General features: G+C 50.2%; 1 protein-coding gene across 2 annotated transcripts; it reads right to left on the reverse strand.

The window, feature by feature from the left end:
- Positions 1 to 643: 643 nt before the first annotated feature.
- On the reverse strand, positions 644 to 9,943 carry NFE2 (nuclear factor, erythroid 2). Of its 2 annotated transcripts, none has more exon segments than NM_001194758.3 (3): positions 644 to 1,918; positions 4,005 to 4,174; positions 6,615 to 6,735. In NM_001194758.3, coding segments are annotated over 2 exon segments (1,122 nt in total). In that variant the 5' UTR covers positions 4,119 to 4,174; positions 6,615 to 6,735; the 3' UTR covers positions 644 to 910.
- Positions 9,944 to 16,638: the final 6,695 nt, after the last annotated feature.

The raw sequence follows: 16,638 nt of genomic DNA on the forward strand, positions 1-16,638 counted from the left end.
TTTTTTGTGCTGGGAGGATTGAGAGAAAAGAGATGTAAACATCAGGAACCTTTGCATAGGGTGTTTAGCCAGTTTGGGCAGCTCTCCAAGCTCTACAAATAGGGCACCACCAGGGAGTGTGGGGTTCTTCAGATCATCCATGGCCCCTTACTCTGAAAAGGAGGTGAAGGTGGTAGATCCCCGTACTGCTCAAGCCCAATTGTTTGTTTGTTTGTTTGTTTGTTTGTTTTAGATGGAGTCTTGCTCTGTCGCCCAGGCTGGAGTTCAGTGGCACAATCTCAGCTCACTGCAACCTCTGCCTCCCGAATTCTAGTGATTCTCCTGCCTCAGCCTCCTGAGTGGCTGGGATTACAGGCGTGCGCCACCATGCCCAGCTAGTTTTTGTATTTTTAGTAGAGATGGGGTTTCACCATGTTGGCCAGGCTGGTCTTGAACTCCTGACCTCACGAGGAGTGATCCGCCCACCTCGGCCTCCCAAAGTGCTGGGATTACAGGCGTGAGCCACCATGCCCAGCCTCAAGCCCAAATTTTATGGTACCTCTCATACAGAGCTCTGGGGGGAATGAAATGAACGTGGTAAGATTCAAACAGATAGTTATCTCAGCTTCACCACCCTCCCTCAAGAAGGAAGACACAGTACAAGGCTATTTCTGTAGCGCACTTTATAGACCAAAGCTTAGACGAGGTGGAGGCTGAAGACCTGAGAAGCTGAGTCAGGGAAGACAGATGCCAGCCCTTCGTCAAGGCAAGCCTCTTTGAACACACCTTGGAACTTCCAAACACCCGTTCCCATTGTCATCCTCTTCTGGTCTAGAAAACTCAGCTCCTTCTGGGTCTCAGGGTTGGGGAGTACCTTTATCAGAAGGGAATGAAGGAAATCCCATCACCAGTTCCACCCCTCTAGGCCAGCTTAGTCTGTGGCCTCCATCTTGGTCCCCCGGGGCACCAGGAAGATGGTCCCATCGGCAGCCTGTTGCAGCGCGTACTCTTCAGGAGAGTAGCTGTTGCCTGATTCATCCCGAAGGTGCTGGAAAATGTCACGATACAGCTCTGTCAGCTGTTGGCGCATGACCTCCAGGGTCCGGTCTGCCTCCCCGCGGGCCCTGAGAAGCCGCTCCCGTTCATTGCTCAGCCGCTCCAGCTCCCGCTCCAGCTGCACGATGGTTTCCAGCTTCCTCTTGCGGCAGTTCTGGGCTGCTACCTTGTTTTTGCCCCGTCGTCGGATGTCCCGGACTAGCGCCAGCTGGCTCTCTGTCAGCGGGTACCTCGCCAATAGCTCATTAAAATCATCTACCGGCAAGTTGACGATCTTGTCCGTAGGAAAAGGAATCTTCATGGCCAAGGCCCGACGTTCATCCCGACTCCCCGCCTCCCCCCGTGCAGTGGGCTTAGCCCGCACAGGGCCTGAGGCGGGCTCTAAGGCCAAGGGGGTCTCAGCAGCTGGCAAGGTATAGTTGGAGTGGGCCAAGGAGTTGGGCATGAGTGAGTAGGGGTACTCCACCGGGTACATCTCCACATACTCGCTGCGCCGCCGACCAGCCTCTGTCCCCTCCAGCTCAAGAGATTCAGCATCACTATAGTTGAGGGATAATCCTGAGTCGGATTCTGGGTCTTCTTGGGGCTTAGGTGGCCCCACTGGCAGCCCAATGTCCAGGAGAGCTAAGGGGTCTTGGAGTGGCTCACTGAGCAGGCCTGAGAGGCTCAGTGGCTTGGAGACTGGTATGGTCATGTTGCCATAGGAGTATGGGGCGTCTGGGACATGGGATGTAGATGCTGGGAGCTCATAAGGTGGTGGAGGAAGTGGGAAGCCAGCATCTGGGTGGATTGAGCAGGGGCAGTAAGTTGTGTGTGGTGGAGGTCCAAGGTATGAGGCTGGGGCTTGGGGCTCAAACGATGGCTCACTTGGAGCATTTAGACCCTGCAAGGAAAGACACAAAGAGATTTGGAGACAGACTAAGGAAGAAAAACCAACACTCTCTCAGGACCAAGCTGGATTCTTCTGAAAGACCCAGTGAGATAGTAACAAGGAAACAAAGTTGCCATAATCATTGGAAGCTTCTTGCAAAGTTCTGATACAGTTGTTCCAAGAATAACGCAGCTTAAGGCCAGGAGCGGTGGCTCACGCCTGTAATCCCAACACTATGGGAGGCCAAGGTGGCAGATCACCTGAGGTCAGGAGTTCGAGACCAGCCTGGACAACATGGTGAAACCCCATCTCTGCTAGAAATACAAAAATTAGCTGGGCATGGTGGTGAACGCCTGTAATCCCAGCTACTTGGGAGGCTGAGGCAGGAGAACTGTTTGAACCCTGGAGGTGGAGATTTAAGTGAGCCAAGATGGTGCCACTATACTCCAGCCTAGGTGACAGAGCAAGACTCCATCTCAAAAAAAGAAAAAACAGGCCGGGCGCGGTGGCTCAAGCCTGTAATCCCAGCACTTTGGGAGGCCGAGATGGGCGGATCACGAGGTCAGGAGATCGAGACCATCCTGGCTAACGCCGTGAAACCCCGTCTCTACTAAAAATACAAAAAACTAGCCGGGCGAGGTGGCGGGCGCCTGTAGTCCCAGCTACTCCGGAGGCTGAGGCAGGAGAATGGCGTAAACCCGGGAGGCGGAGCTTGCAGTGAGCTGAGATCCGGCCACTGCACTCCAGCCCGGGCTACAGAGCAAGACTCCATCTCAAAAAAAAAAAAAAGAAAAAACGAAAAACGCAGCTTTAGCAAGAATGGAAGTCACTGAGGTTGGACTGCAGAAAAGTCTACCTAACACTGGAACAATTATGAACTCTCCTTGGAAAAGCTCTTACTGGGTTGAAATGGCTCATGTTCGTCCAGGCGTGGTGGCTCAGGCCTATAATCCCAGCATTTTGGGAGGTTAACGCGGGCAGATCACGAGGTCAGATCGAGCTCATCCTGGCTAACACAGTGAAACCCCCTGTCTCTACTAAAAATACAAAAAAAATAGCCGGGTGTGGTGGCAGGTGCCTGTAGTCCCAGCTACTCGGGAGGCTGAGGCAGGAGAATGACCTGGGAGGCAGAGCTCGCAGTGAGCCAAGATCGTGCCACTGTACTCCAGCCTGGGCGCCAGAGCAAGACTCCATCTCAAAAAAAAAAAAAAAGAAATGGCTCATGTTCCTTTATTTCCTTCAGGAAGTCAAAGCCTTGTTATTCAAGATGACCCCTCAGAACCCTTTCCTGCTGCAGTTATCTAGGGTCAAAGGGTCAAGTTCAGATCCTGGCCATGCCCCGGATGCCCAGCAGAGGGAGCTGCTGTGTGGGAAGAGGGCCTAGGGCAGATCCTGAGGGTGCTAGGCATGGTAGCAGGGCAGTAAAAGGGGGTGGGCTGGGGGCTAAGAAGCACCTTGGGGAGCCAGCACAAACTCTGCCGTCTCCTCTTCAGTCCCTCTGTCCCTGCCCAGGTGCAGTGAGAAGTAGAGAACGTGCTAGAAACAAGGCCCCCAACCCACATCGGGGAGCCACCCTGCTCCAGCCCAGCTGGGGACAAAGGCATCATTGTTAAGCCAACAGACACCCCTTTGTCCAAGTAGCAGGAGGAGAGGACCCTGGCATAGTCCAACTCCCCTTCCTGAGGCCCCTGAACTACTGCTCTGCTACCTGGAGTAAACGGACCCAGTTGCCAAGGGCAGGCAGAGGTAATGACGGAAGAAGATGGCAGGATCAGAGAGGCATGTCAGAAGAGAAGGAGGTGAGCAAGGGAAGGACAGCAGGAGGTGGGATAGAGAGAGATGTGAGTCAAGTGGCTGCTGAGAGAGCATACACTCCCTATCAGATCATTCCCTCCCCACCACTGCTCCTCCACTCCTGCTCCTCAATGTTCCTCAGTGTCTTCCATCCAGATCTTTCCCAGTTCTTCCTTTCCCAGTGCCTGAAGCATTACCAGCTCTGAGCCCTGCTTGCTCCCGCCCTCTGCCTCAGTCCAGGTCAACTCCCTGCTTCTCTCTTCTCTGACACACGCTCTCCCCACCCTATCCCGCCCTTACTCACCTGCAGCTCAGTGATGGACATGATCTCTTGCCAAGTCAGTTCCATCTCTCCTAGCTCTGAAGTGGACAGCTGTATCACCCTGTTCCTGCTCTGCTGGGGAGGACACGGGGACATCCTACTGGGCCAGAGTCTGGTCCAGGTTCCTGGAAAGCCCAGATGGCTCTGGAAACCTGTGTCAAAGGAAAAGAGGTGTTAGAGCTACACCTGCTAGGATCAGCAAGTTTGCACTACCTCCTTGGAGGGGCTCCCTCCAGCTTCCCCTGAGGGAAGGAGAGACTGCCTCCTCCCCATCCTCACTCATGCTGGACTCATCAACCAATCCCTTAAGACGGAAAATCTTTTCCTGTGGTATGATCTCCACCTCGCCAACTATGGCCACAGTCAGTTCCTTTGGTAGCACAGAAGGTCTTTACCTTTTTTCCAGGCAAAATGCCCACTCTTTCCCCTACTTTTCACTCCCCCAAACTGTTTTCCTGGCTAAGGGCAGAGTCAGATCTTCTGTTTCTCTGTTTTCCTGTATTTTGTTTTTCATTTTCTAGGGCAACATCAGGGGTCACCCTGCTTTCCTCCTCTGTCCTCAGTTTTAAGTTCTCAGCCTTTTCTTTCCAAGATGATGACAGTATATGCTTCAGGATCCCCAAGAGCATGTTGTGGAAAGAGCCAAGCAGACAGCCCCTCCCCCTCTCGAAGATATGGCCCAGGCCTGGTGGCTGATAGCAGCTCTGCCCTCTCCTCCTATCCTGGCCCTGGGCTTCCCTGCCTGGGCCAGATAAGAGGTTTATCAGCTGCAGGCGGCAGAGGCACAGAAGGAATGGGCTCTGGAGACACTGGACCTCTGTCCTGTGTCCTCACAGGGTCATTTGGGCCATACCTTAACCCACACAACCAGAAGTCTTTCCTCTTCTGAGGTAATACAACAACCTTAGTAAAGACTTAGTAAGCACTTGTTAAGAACTAAGCTTGATGTTGCAAGCTTAGTTTATAAGATTGGTTTTCACCAGGTGCAGTGGCTCAGGCCTCTAATCCCAGCACTTTGGGAGGCCAAGGCAGGCGATCACCTGAGGTCAGGAGTTCGAGACCAGCCTGGCCAACATGGTGAAACCCCGTCTCTACTAAAAATACAAAAATTAGCTGGGTGTGATGGGGTGGTACATGTCTGTAGTCCCAGCTACTCAGGAGGCTAAGGCAGGAGAATCACTTGAATCCAGGAGGTGGAGGTTGCAGTGAGCTGAGATCGCGCCATTGCACTCCAGCCTGGGTGACAGAGTTAGATTCTGTCTCAAAAAAAAAAAAAAGACTGGTTTTCACAAAGATTCTAAAGGTACATCAGAAGCTGAGACTGAAACTGATAAATAATAGCAGGATGAGGTCTAGAACCTGACTCCACTTGACTATAATTTCTTCTAGGCATCTTCCCCTCCTGCCCCTGTATCTTCATACTCCAAACCTCTATTGGAAATCTACATTCATCAGTTCTTTCTGTGGAGTGTCAGTCTCTCTTTCTCCTTCTGGGCAATGTCCCTCTAGAGCCTTGAATACACACTGCCATCCAGTCCCTTTTCTTTTGACCTGGGTTCTAGTTGCAGCTCTGCCACAAAGCAGCAGTGTGATGTTGAGCAAGCCATCTCACTTCTCTGGGCCTCTGTTTCCTCATTTGTAAAACCAGGGAGTTGGACAAATTGACCTTGGAGGTCCCTTTCTGCTTGGATAGCTTAGAATTCTCAGCAAACCCTCACCCGTGTCCTTATCTTCTCTCTGTCAGTCCCTCTCCTCATGCTACCTCCCTATTCCCTGACACCCACCTTCCTTGCATCTGTTTTCCCTGCCGTCAGCAAGAGACTCCAAGTAGATTTGGCAAGGTCTTCCTGATCTCTACGGTCACACATTGTGTGTGTGTGCACGCACACAGACGTACCCTGCCATATTAGTAAAGGGAAGCAGGCTAGGATGAAGGAAACGTGGGAGAGGGGAAGCACTTTGGGAGGCCGAGGTGGGAGCATCGCTTGAGCCCAGGAGTTTGAGATCAGCCTGAGAAATATGGTAAAAACCCATCTCCACTAAAAATGCAGAAATTAGCTAGGCATAGTGGCACACGTCTGTGGTCCAAGCTACTCAGGAGGCTGAGGTGGGAGGATCACTCGAACCTGAAAAGTCAAGGCTGCAGTGAGCCATGATTGTGCCACCACACTCGAGCCTGGGTGACAGAGCAAGACCGTCTCAAAAAAAAAAAAAAAAAAAAAAAAAAAAAAAGGCCAGGTGCGGTGGCTCACACCTCTAATCCTAGCACTTTGGGAGGCCGAGGCAGGTGGATCACCTGAGGTCAGGAGTTTGAGACAAGCCTGGCCAACATGGTGAAACCCCTGTCTCTCCTAAAAATACAAATATTGGTCAGGCATGTTGGTGGGCATCTGTAATCCCAGTTACTTGGGAGGCTGAGACAAGGAGAATTGCTGGAACACGGGAGGTGGAGGTTGCAGTGAGCTGAGATCGTACCACTGCACTCCAGCCTGGGCGACAGAGCGAGACTCTGTCTCAAAAAAAAAGAAAAGAAAAAGAAGGACAGAGGATAGGATTGTATGATCTCAAATTGCATGACCTTAGATCACTCACCACAAGGATGGCCCAGCACAGCAATTTAATTTGGAATCTTCTCTTCAACTTACGACAAAATTAGTAGGAACTACAAATGATGCTTTTAAAAGAGTATCTCCCCTAGCTCTTGCCTCCATCCCCTTGTTTTACTGCCATCCCCAGAGATGGGAGTTGGTGTAGGCAACTCTGCCAGTGGGCAGAGTGGGTGGGGTGTTTATGTCTGTCCAGGATGCCATTTCAACACCGGAACCCCACCCTCCTCCACCCAGGTTCTGGCGGAAATTGCCCAAAGGCAAAGTGAATGGAGAAGGGGTTTAGGGGGCAGAGACAATGACTCTTGCTTCATAGTTCTTCACTCACCCCACCCCACCCCGTATTTGTCTCTCCTTTTATCTTCTTGGATCTGACTCTAAGGTGCAGTACAAAGGTCCTGCCCTAGGAGGCAGGAGACCTAGGTTCTCTGGCACTTGAGATACATGACCTTGCCAGGCGCGGTGGCTCACGCCTGTAATCCCAGTACTTTGGGAGGAGGTGGGAGGATTACCTGAGGTAGGGAGTTCAAGACCAGCCTGACCAACATGGATAAACCCTGTCTCTACTAAAAATACAAAATTAGCTGGGCATGGTGGTATATGCCTGTAATCCCAGCTACTTGGGAGGCTGAGGCAGGAGAATCGCTTGAACCAGGGAGGCAAGGTTGCGGTGAGCCGATATCATGCCATTGCACTCCAGCCTGGCCAACAAGAGTGAAACACTGAAACAAACAAACAAACAAACAAACAAACAAACAAAAGGATACATGACCTTGGGCAAATTGCTTCTCATTCAGTCCCTTCCCTAAATGGAGACAGGACTAGAAACCAATTGCTGTGAAAGGCTGTAGGTTGCATCTAGCTCAGGGAGTCACAAACTTCATTGTGTGCCACATTCACCTGGGCTACATGTAAAAACACAGATTCCTGAAAGCCACTTCAAATCTACTGAATTTAATTCATAGACCCAGGAATCAGCATTTTAAAGTGCCTCAGTGGCCGGGTGTGGTGGCTCATGCCTGTAATCTTAGCATTTTGGGAGGCCAAGGTGGGTGGATCACCTGAGGTCAGGAATTTGAGACTAGCCTGGCCAACATGGCAAAATCCCATCTCTACTAAAAATACAAAAATTATCCAGGTCTGGTGGTGCACACCTGTAATCCTAGCTATTCAGGAGGCTGAAGCATGAGAATTGCTTAAACCCGGGAGGTAGAAGTTACGATGAGCTGAGATCATGCCACTACACTCCAGCCTGGGCAACAGAGTAAGACTCTGTCTCAAAAAAAAAAAAAAAAAAGGGCGGGGGGGAGCAAGGAGAGGCAGGAGTTTGGAGGGGAGAGAGTTGAGGAGAACCTCTGGATCCATTCCAACCAGCTTTTGGGTGCAGTAGCAAGTTTGTACCAGGTGGCAGGTGGAACAGGATGCTTTTCCCTAGACACTCAAGAATGGGTGGTGTTCTATACACCAGGCATAGGGCCCTCTGGGTCTCCAGAGCCTACCTTTCAGAGGACAGCAGAGCTGGCAGGCAGTGGGATAGATCAGGGAGATGGATCAAATAGAACACCATAGAGGGTATAGAAACTGAGGAGATACTGGGAAAGTGAAGTGGGCTTCCCTGTGTTCCCTTTCTTTTACAATAAGAAGCTCCCACTTTAGTTCAGCTTTCATTTTGAGGTCACACAACCATCTTACTCCCACTGGGTTGTCTGTTCCTTCTCTTACTCCCCAACATTGTGGATTAGGTAGAAATGGGGTTGTCACCAGGGACTAAAGTCCATCCTCCTTACTCTTATCCTGGTGGTCCTACCCAGAAAGATTTTTATCACAATCCCTAAGTACTCACAGAATGATATTGGAGATTCATGCTTAGGAATACAGAGTGAGGACCATTTGGAGAGGGATAATGGAGAGAGGAATACATTTGGCCTTGGCTGCCGCCCCAGGGCTCTTAACTTCCTTAACAAGGGGGAACAATGAGAGGGGGCTTGCCTCAGGATCCCTTTTCGGAGGCTTATTTGACCACCTCACCTCTCCATGTGTCAATAGGTGCAGTGAAAGGATGAGGAGGGATTAGTAAAACATGGGATATGGGTTGGCAGGTAAGCAACTTATTAGAAAGATTAGGGAGAACTCCCAAAGAGAGAGACGCACACAGAGGTGAGACAGAATGAAGGGGGAAAAAAGGAGGGAGAGAGATTTGAGTATAGTGAGCTCAGTGCCCTGGGGACATGCATGACTCAAACAAATGTGTGAAAACAAAGGAGAGGGGGACAAGTTTCTGCTATCCTGTCACTTCATCCCTGGACCCCAAACTCCAGTCCTTTGGTACCGATGTCTAGGGGATCCCAGCCCCAGCAGTTCTGATACCTCCTCTCTTCTCTTCCACTGCTTCCCAAGCCCCTATTTCCCAAGCAGCCAAGAGTTCCAGTTAGAAGCAACTATGCTGGGGTTGGGATGCCTTCCTTCTCCCTCCAGGTCCAGCTGATCTCTACTGCCCCTGGGCACAGAGAAGAGAAACGGCAAGGGAGGCAAGAACCCAGAGGCGATCTCTCATCCAACCGCCCCACCTTGCTTCTCAGAGGTTCAGATATCCAGTGTTTCCAATTCCTCAGCTTTCCCCAAACCTTCTCAGCTGCCTAGACAGGGCAGAGTAATGGAATGGAGTTGGGGAAAGGGTAGTCTGTTGGTTCCCCCAGGGTAGCCCACCAGTTGAAGGATTCCTCCTGGCTACTCCCCAGTCCCTCAGCGGTGCCTTGCCTGGGGAGACCACTCTCTGGTCCCCATTCACAGCCGCCACCCCAAGGATCCCAGAGCACCCAAGAAACCATTTAGGTCTTCTCCTAGAGGAGTTCCCAAATATATCAGATTCCTAAACCAGGGGCGATCTAAAAGTTTGAAGTCTCCTAAGAACATACCGAAAGTTGGTTATTTTCCCCCCTCACCTCCTTCACCCCCCCAGCCTGCCCCTCAGATACCACTGGAATCCTCCCCACCCACCCTGCCTTTCAGGCACCTGTGGCAGAGTCCCAGCGGAGTGAGGAGAGAGATGAGGCTCCCGGTGTTGTCTCTGGGGAGGCTGAGCCTGAGCTGACACTGCTGGACGAGGATCCCGGCTACCTTTGAGAATGTGCGAGGACCGCGCCCCGCCCCCGGGCCATTGCTGAGCCTTGAGTATGGAGGCTCAGGCTGGGCTGAGCACAGGAGCCCCAGGCAGGAGCACCAGCGTCTGAAACCCTCAGCCTGAGTTCTCAGTCCTTCCTCCAACCCTCCCCTTTCCCCGTGGCTGTCCTCTCCTCCTGCCCCTTTCGGCCAAGAGAGGAAACTTGAGCCTGATGTGGTTTCTGCCCACACCCCGCCCCCACCTTGCTCCTAGCCAGCGGGGGCACACATGGCTCCAAGCCTCTCACAGCCCTGTTTTCAGCCCAGGAGTCCAGCCAGGTCTGTGTTTCTCCCATGCGTTTGATGAATTCCAACTTGATGGTCCCCTCGAACGTGACCTTTAAACTTTATGCAGGTTGTCGTCGCCTTGTGTCCCCATGGCTCTCCTAGGGACGGGGAAACTGAGTCATATCAAGGTGGAAGGCAGCTGAAGGTAAGGACCAGGTGTCTAGCTTACCAGCTGTCTAGGCAGGTGGACGTTTAGGGCATAGCCTTCATTTAAGGAAAACCTCGACTCTGGGAACAAGGGCAGGGGAACTATTTGGAGGAGGAGGGGCAGCTGGCTGCTTTGATGTGTCCTTTCACCTGTAGCCTTCTCCCCTCCCCCCTCAGCCTCAGATATCCTAGGACAAAGGCCTCTTTCTTGGCCAGGTTTTTGTCAGTGTGTGAGGGGAGTTAGGTGGGGGGCCGCCCAGCAAGGAGATTATTCACCTCCCTTAAAGGGGACCCCAGATGTCCTTTGTCCTCCTTTCTCCCAGGCAAAGCACCCCAGCCACATGGCACCCAACTCTGTTAGGCCAGTAAGTACCCTTATCTTTTTTTTTTTTTTTTTCCAGAAAGGAGCTCACTCTGTCTCCCAGGCTGGAGTGCAGTGGTGTGAACATGTTTCACTACAGTCTCAAACTCCCAGGCTTAAGCAATCCTCCCACCTCAGCCTCCCAAGTAGCTGGTTCTGTAGGTCAGTGCCACCGTGCCCAGCTAATTTTTTTTTTTTTTTTTAGAAGTGGTGTCTCACTATATTGCCTTGGCTGGTGTTGAATTCTTGGGCTCAAGCAATCCTCCCACCTTGGCCTCCCAAAGTGCTAGGATTACAGGCATGAGCCACCTCACCCAGCCCACTTATTCATCTTTTTGCCTCCAAGCTACACAACCAAAGCCCCAGGTCAAACCCATCTTTCTTCAGAGACTATGAGAAAAGAGCCTTTCTTCCTCCTGATTTGTAATGGCTTTCAGCTCTATATGTCTGGCTTCAATCCTGACATCTGCAGCTTACATTTTTTCTTCTTACGGTGTTCAAGTTAAATTAGAAACATCTCAAGACTGGGGAGGCAGATAGGTGCCACTCTGAGGCAGGACTGGCATTCAACAAGCATGCTCTGATGGAATTGCGTTTACTGTTAAAATAATGAAAATGTTCTGTCCTACTTGATAAAGGGCAGCTGCTGTGAGCCCTCTAAGTGTCTCCCACGACTCCACCAGTAGCCTAGTTCTCCTCTAAGATCCCCAACAACCCAGCAACACAACCATGGAAGTAAAGAGGCAATGCTAGTACCATAAGGAGTCTCCTGCGCTGCCTGCTTGTGCTGGAATTGGCCAATGCCCATGCCAAACCTATGGTTAAATGCTTTGAATTCCATCCCTATTCCAGTAGATCATGACTGCACATGCATGATCAAGGTAGGACAGGAGGCAATCCAATGACTTCATTGCATGTTACATGTGGGTTCAGAATCTCTTGAGACTTGGGCATGAATCTGGGTCACATAGGTAGGCTCTCAGATATAATTCTCTCATTTGCATACTTATTTGGGCCACTTGGAGGGGATGAAGAATGGTAACAGTCACATTTGTGGCTGACTATATAATGATATCAGGTTACAGATAGTCAACAAACATTTATTGAATAAGAATTATCAGTTCAGGATACTGTTGTTGCATAGACAATTATGGATAACACAAGGCTCATCATTCATTCATTCAACAAATATTTATTGAGTGTCTACTATGTTTCACATCCCAGGAACACAAAGATGAGCAAGAGAGTCTGTATCCTCAGTCAAGTCTAGTCAGGGAATTACATAAATAAGGTGTATATAATAAAATAAAATAAAATAGGCCAGATGCGGTGGCTCACGCCTATAATCCCAACACTTTGGGAGGCCGAGGCAGGCAGATCACCTGAGGTCAGGAGTTCAAGACTAGTCTAACCAACATGGTGAAACCCCGTCTCTACTAAAAATACAAAAATTAGTCAGGTGTGGTAGCATGTGCCTGTAATTCCAGCTACTCAGGAGGCTGAGACAAGAGAATTGCTTGAACCCAGGAGGCAGAGGTTGCAATGAGCTGAGATCGTGCCACTGCACTCCAACCTGGGTGACAGAGCGAGACTCTAGCTAAAAAAAAAAAAAAAAAAAAAAAAAAAAATTGAATTAAAAAAATAAAGGTGTATATACAGTGCTATGGAGCAGAAGAGGAAATAAATTCTGCCAAGTGAAATTCAAGGAGGGCTTTACAGAGAAGATGACAATTAAGTTAGGCTGTGGAGAAAAGCTAAGAATTTCCCAGGCACAGAAGGGGAAAAGAGTATTCCAAGCAAAAATGTGAAGGCATGGAGGCATAAAATACAGAGCAATACTTTGGGTTTACTAGATTGGCGTATGAGATGGGAAGTAGGAGAAGATAAGCCTGGAAAATTTGACAGGGGCTAAATTATACAATGTCTTGAGAGTCAATCTAGGGAGAGTATACTTTATCCTATAAACAATAGGGATTCATAGAAGTGTTTGAGGTCATCTACTACTTATTTGAAGGGACAGACATAGTCAAGTAGGGTGTTCTAAGTGAAGAGACAGCCTTCCTTCACTAAGGGGACTGGCTAGGTGGAGATGGCTCTCCCATCTCACCCTCACTCCTCTCCTACAGAAAAAGAGGACTTCACTGTGGTTCTCAGGCTGTGTCCTGCCTCCAGGACACCCTTTACAGGCTTCAGAGGAAGGGATGGTTCCTTAGCCCATTCCTCTCAGATTCCTGAAATCCAGACCAAACACCCTTCTACCTTAAGTCTCCTTTGATTTACAAATTGCAAAGCATTAGGAGCCAGCCTGAATGGGTTGGATAGTGCCTATGACTTGTTAAAGCAGGGATGTCTAAGGTTTTCCTATCAAGACTCTCCCACTTCATCAAAGGTAGCAGAGATGGAATACGATATGGAGAAAACCATGGCCACATATCTTTACTATTTTATCATTCTCCACGTATACTGCTAACTAACTCCCTAAAAGATTGACTTCTTGTCACACCTGGTCAACCCACCCCTACCCTCACCCTCATAACGTGTGTGTACACCACCAGCAGCAGCAGGTCAAGCCACAAGCAATGTTGCCAAACACCCCACTGAGTTATGCAACCAGCTTCCCGAGAAGGGCGGGGTGTGTAGAGGTGGAACCAGGGGAGGGCCATGGGTCCCAGAGGGAGCTGGCTGCCTTGCCTGCTTGCCTGCTGGTCTGACCGCAGTGGCCCCAGAGGGCGGGGGCAGGGCTGGCCCTTTATCAGTGCCCTGCAGGGTTGCACCCACCACCCCCTGGCTTCCTCTCTCAACAGACGGAAAGGGGAGGCAGCCACAGGGGGCAAGGGGAGGGCTGGGCGTTATCCTAGGCAGCAGAGCCGGGCGGTTACCCCAATGGTTGGGGGAGGTGGTGGAGGGGTCTGGGACCAAGGGAATAGTGAGGCCCCTCTTACTAAAGTAGTGGAGGGCCCTGTTATACACCGAGGCTCAGATGGTGGACTAGATTTCCTAAAGCATCTAACTCATTGTTCCTTGTGTTCCAGTTTGGGTAAGGATAGGATTTTTAAAAGTCTTTGAGGAGGTTTCTTTCCTCAGATAAGAATTTTTAGACGACTGACTCAGGAATTAAGGGGAGACTGAAGCCCATTCTCAGGACAAAAGGGTTTGGGGCTTTCAAGGGAGTTGGATGTGACTGAGGTTCCCATACCCAGGCATCTAAGAGTTATGCCCTTTAGCAGAGCCTAGTACTAACACCAAAATGGATGAAGGCTGATAGATAAGCCTAGCATAGTCCAGAAGAAATAATCCCTGGGGCTTCATTCTACTTTATTTATTATTATTATCATTATTATTATTATTTTGAGATGGAGTCTCACTCTGTCACCCAGGCTGAAGTGCAATGGCGCGATCTCGGCTCACTACAGCCTCTGTCTCCCGGTTTCAAGCGATTCTCCTGCCTCAGCTTCCCAAGTAGCTGGGATTACAGGCACCTGCCACCACGCCCAGCTAATTTTTGTATTTTTAGTAGAGACGGGGTTTCACCATGTTGGCCTGGGGCTTAATTCTAAATCTAGAAAGAGAAGTAGTTTTGTGGTACATAATAGATCTTGAGTCTTAACACATGGGCTTGAGGCTGGGCACGGTGGCTCACACCTCTAATCCCAGCAGTTTGGGAGGCTGAGGCAGGAGAATCACTTGAGCCTAGGAGTTTGAGACTAGCCTGGGCAACATAGTGGGACCTTGGTTCTACAAAAAATTTTAAAAAATTAGCCGGCCTGTAGTCCCAGCTACTCGGGAGGCTGAGGCAGGAGAATGGCATGATCCCGGGAGGTGGAGCTTGCAGTGAGCTGAGATAGTGCCACTGCACTCCAGCCAGGGGGACAGAACAAGACTCCGTCTCAAAAAAAAAAAAAAAAAAAAATTAGCCGGGCATGATGGCGTGCACCTGTACTCCTAGCTACTCAGGAGGCTGAGGTGAAAGGATGGCTTGAGCCCGGGAGGTTGAGGCTGCAGTGAGCTGTGATTGTGCCAGTGCACTCCAGCCTGGGTGATGGAGCAAAACCTCGTCTCAAAAAAATAAAATAGGCTGGGTGTGTTGGCTCACACCTGTAATCCCAGCACTTTGGGAGGCTGAGGTGAGCGGATCACTTGAGGTCAGGAGTTTGAGACCAGCCTGGCCAACATGGTGAAACCCCATCTCTACTAAAAATACAAAAATTAGCCGGGTGTAGTGGCACGCACCTGTAATACCAGCTACTCAGAAGGCTGAGGCAGAATAGCTTCAACCAGGAAGACAGAGGTTGCAGTGACCTGAGATCGTGCCACTGCACTCCAGCCTGGGTGACAGAGCAATAATTCATTTCATAAATAAATAAATAAATAAATAAAATGAAATAAAAAGGCCGGGCGCAGTGGCTCATGCCTGTAATCCCAGCATTTTGGGAGGCCGAGGTGGGCAGATCATGAGGTCAGGAGATCGAGACCATCCTGGCTAACATGGTGGAACCCTGTCTCTATTAAAAATACAAAAAAATAGCCGGGCATAGTGGCGGGCACCTGTAGTCCCAGCTACTGAGGAGACTGAGGCAGGAGAATGGCGTGAACCCGGAAGGGGGAGCTTGCAGTGAGCTGAGATCGTGCCACTGCACTCCAGCCTGGGAGACAGAGCGAGACTCCGCCTCAAGAAAAAAAAAAAAAAAGAAAAGAAATAAAAAGACTTGGGGGCTGGGCATGGTGGCTCATGCCTGTAATCTCAGCACTTTGGGAGGCCGAGGCAGGTGGATAACTTGAGGTCAGGAGTTTGAGACCAACCTGGCCAACATGGCAAAACCCTGTCTCTAATAAAAATACAAAAATTGGCTGGGGTCGGGCGCGGTGGCTCAAGCCTGTAATCCCAGCACTTTGGGAGGCCGAGACGGGCGGATCACGAGGTCAGGAGATCGAGACCATCCTGGCTAACACGGTGAAACCCCGTCTCTACTGAAAAATACAAAAATCTAGCCGGGCGAGGTGGCAAGCGCCTGTAGTCCCAGCTACTCAGGAGGCTGAGGCAGGAGAATGGCATAGACCTGGGAGGCGGAGCTTGCAGTGAGCTGAGATCCGGCCACTGCAGTCCAGCCTGGGCAACACAGCGAGACTCCGTCTCAAAAAAAAAAAAAAAAAATTGGCTGGATGTGGTGGTGGGCACCTGTGGTCCCAGCTACTTGGGAGGCTGAGGCAGGAGAATTGCTTGAACCCAAGAGATGGAGGTTGCAGTGAGCTGAGATAGTGCGACTGCACTCCAACCTGGGCAACAGAGCAAGACTCTGTCTCAAAAACAAAACAAAAAACAAAACAAAACAAAAAAAAGGCTTGGGCTTCGTGTGGAGTGTGGTGGCTTGAACCTGTAGTGCCAGGTACTCAGGAGGCTGAGCCAGGAGGATCACTTGAGCCCAGGAGTTTGAGGTTACAGTGAACTGTACTCCAACCACTGTACTCCAGCCTAGGTGACAGAGCAAGACCCTATCTCTAAACAAACAAACAAACAAACAAACAAACTTGGGCTTGGGTCCTGGCATTTACTGGCTGTATAGACTTGGGTAACCCAATCTTTCTGGGGTTTTTTTGTTTGTTTGTTTTGTTTTTTTTTAGACAGAGTTTTGCTCTTGCTGCCAGGCTGGAGTGCAATGGCACGATCTCAGCTCACTGCAACCTCCACCTCCTGGGTTCAAGCGATTCTCCTGCCTCAGCCTCCTGAGTAGCTGGGATTACAGGTGCGCACCAACATGCCCAAATAATTTTCTGTATTTTTTTTAATAGAGATGCGGTTTTATATTGATCAGGCTGGTCTCTAACACCTGACCTCAGGTGAGCCACCTGCCTCAGCCTCCCAAAGTGCAGGGATTACAGGTGTGGGCCACCAAGTCCGGCCAACCCAAAGCTTCTGAGCTTTATTTCCTCACTTGGAAAATGGAGACAATGATGAGAATGCCAACTTAGTGAAGTTGTTAGGAAGATAAAATGGGATAAATACAAAAATTAGTCTGTTACTTATTAGATGAAAGCTTAGATACCTGGAGGCCAGAGT

This window comes from Macaca mulatta, chromosome 11 (assembly GCF_049350105.2).
Source record: "Macaca mulatta isolate MMU2019108-1 chromosome 11, T2T-MMU8v2.0, whole genome shotgun sequence".
Taxonomy (NCBI): Eukaryota; Metazoa; Chordata; class Mammalia; order Primates; family Cercopithecidae; genus Macaca; species Macaca mulatta.

Bases quoted from the DNA above. Each gene is read 5' to 3' on its own strand.
- NFE2 (XM_001109599.5), bottom strand. From the start codon at position 4,118: ATGTCCCCGTGTCCTCCCCAGCAGAGCAGGAACAGGGTGATACAGCTG. The intron at 1,919-4,004 runs GTGAGTAAGGGC...CTTTCCTTGCAG, and splicing joins TGTCCATCACTGAGCTGCAG to GGTCTAAATGCTCCAAGTGA.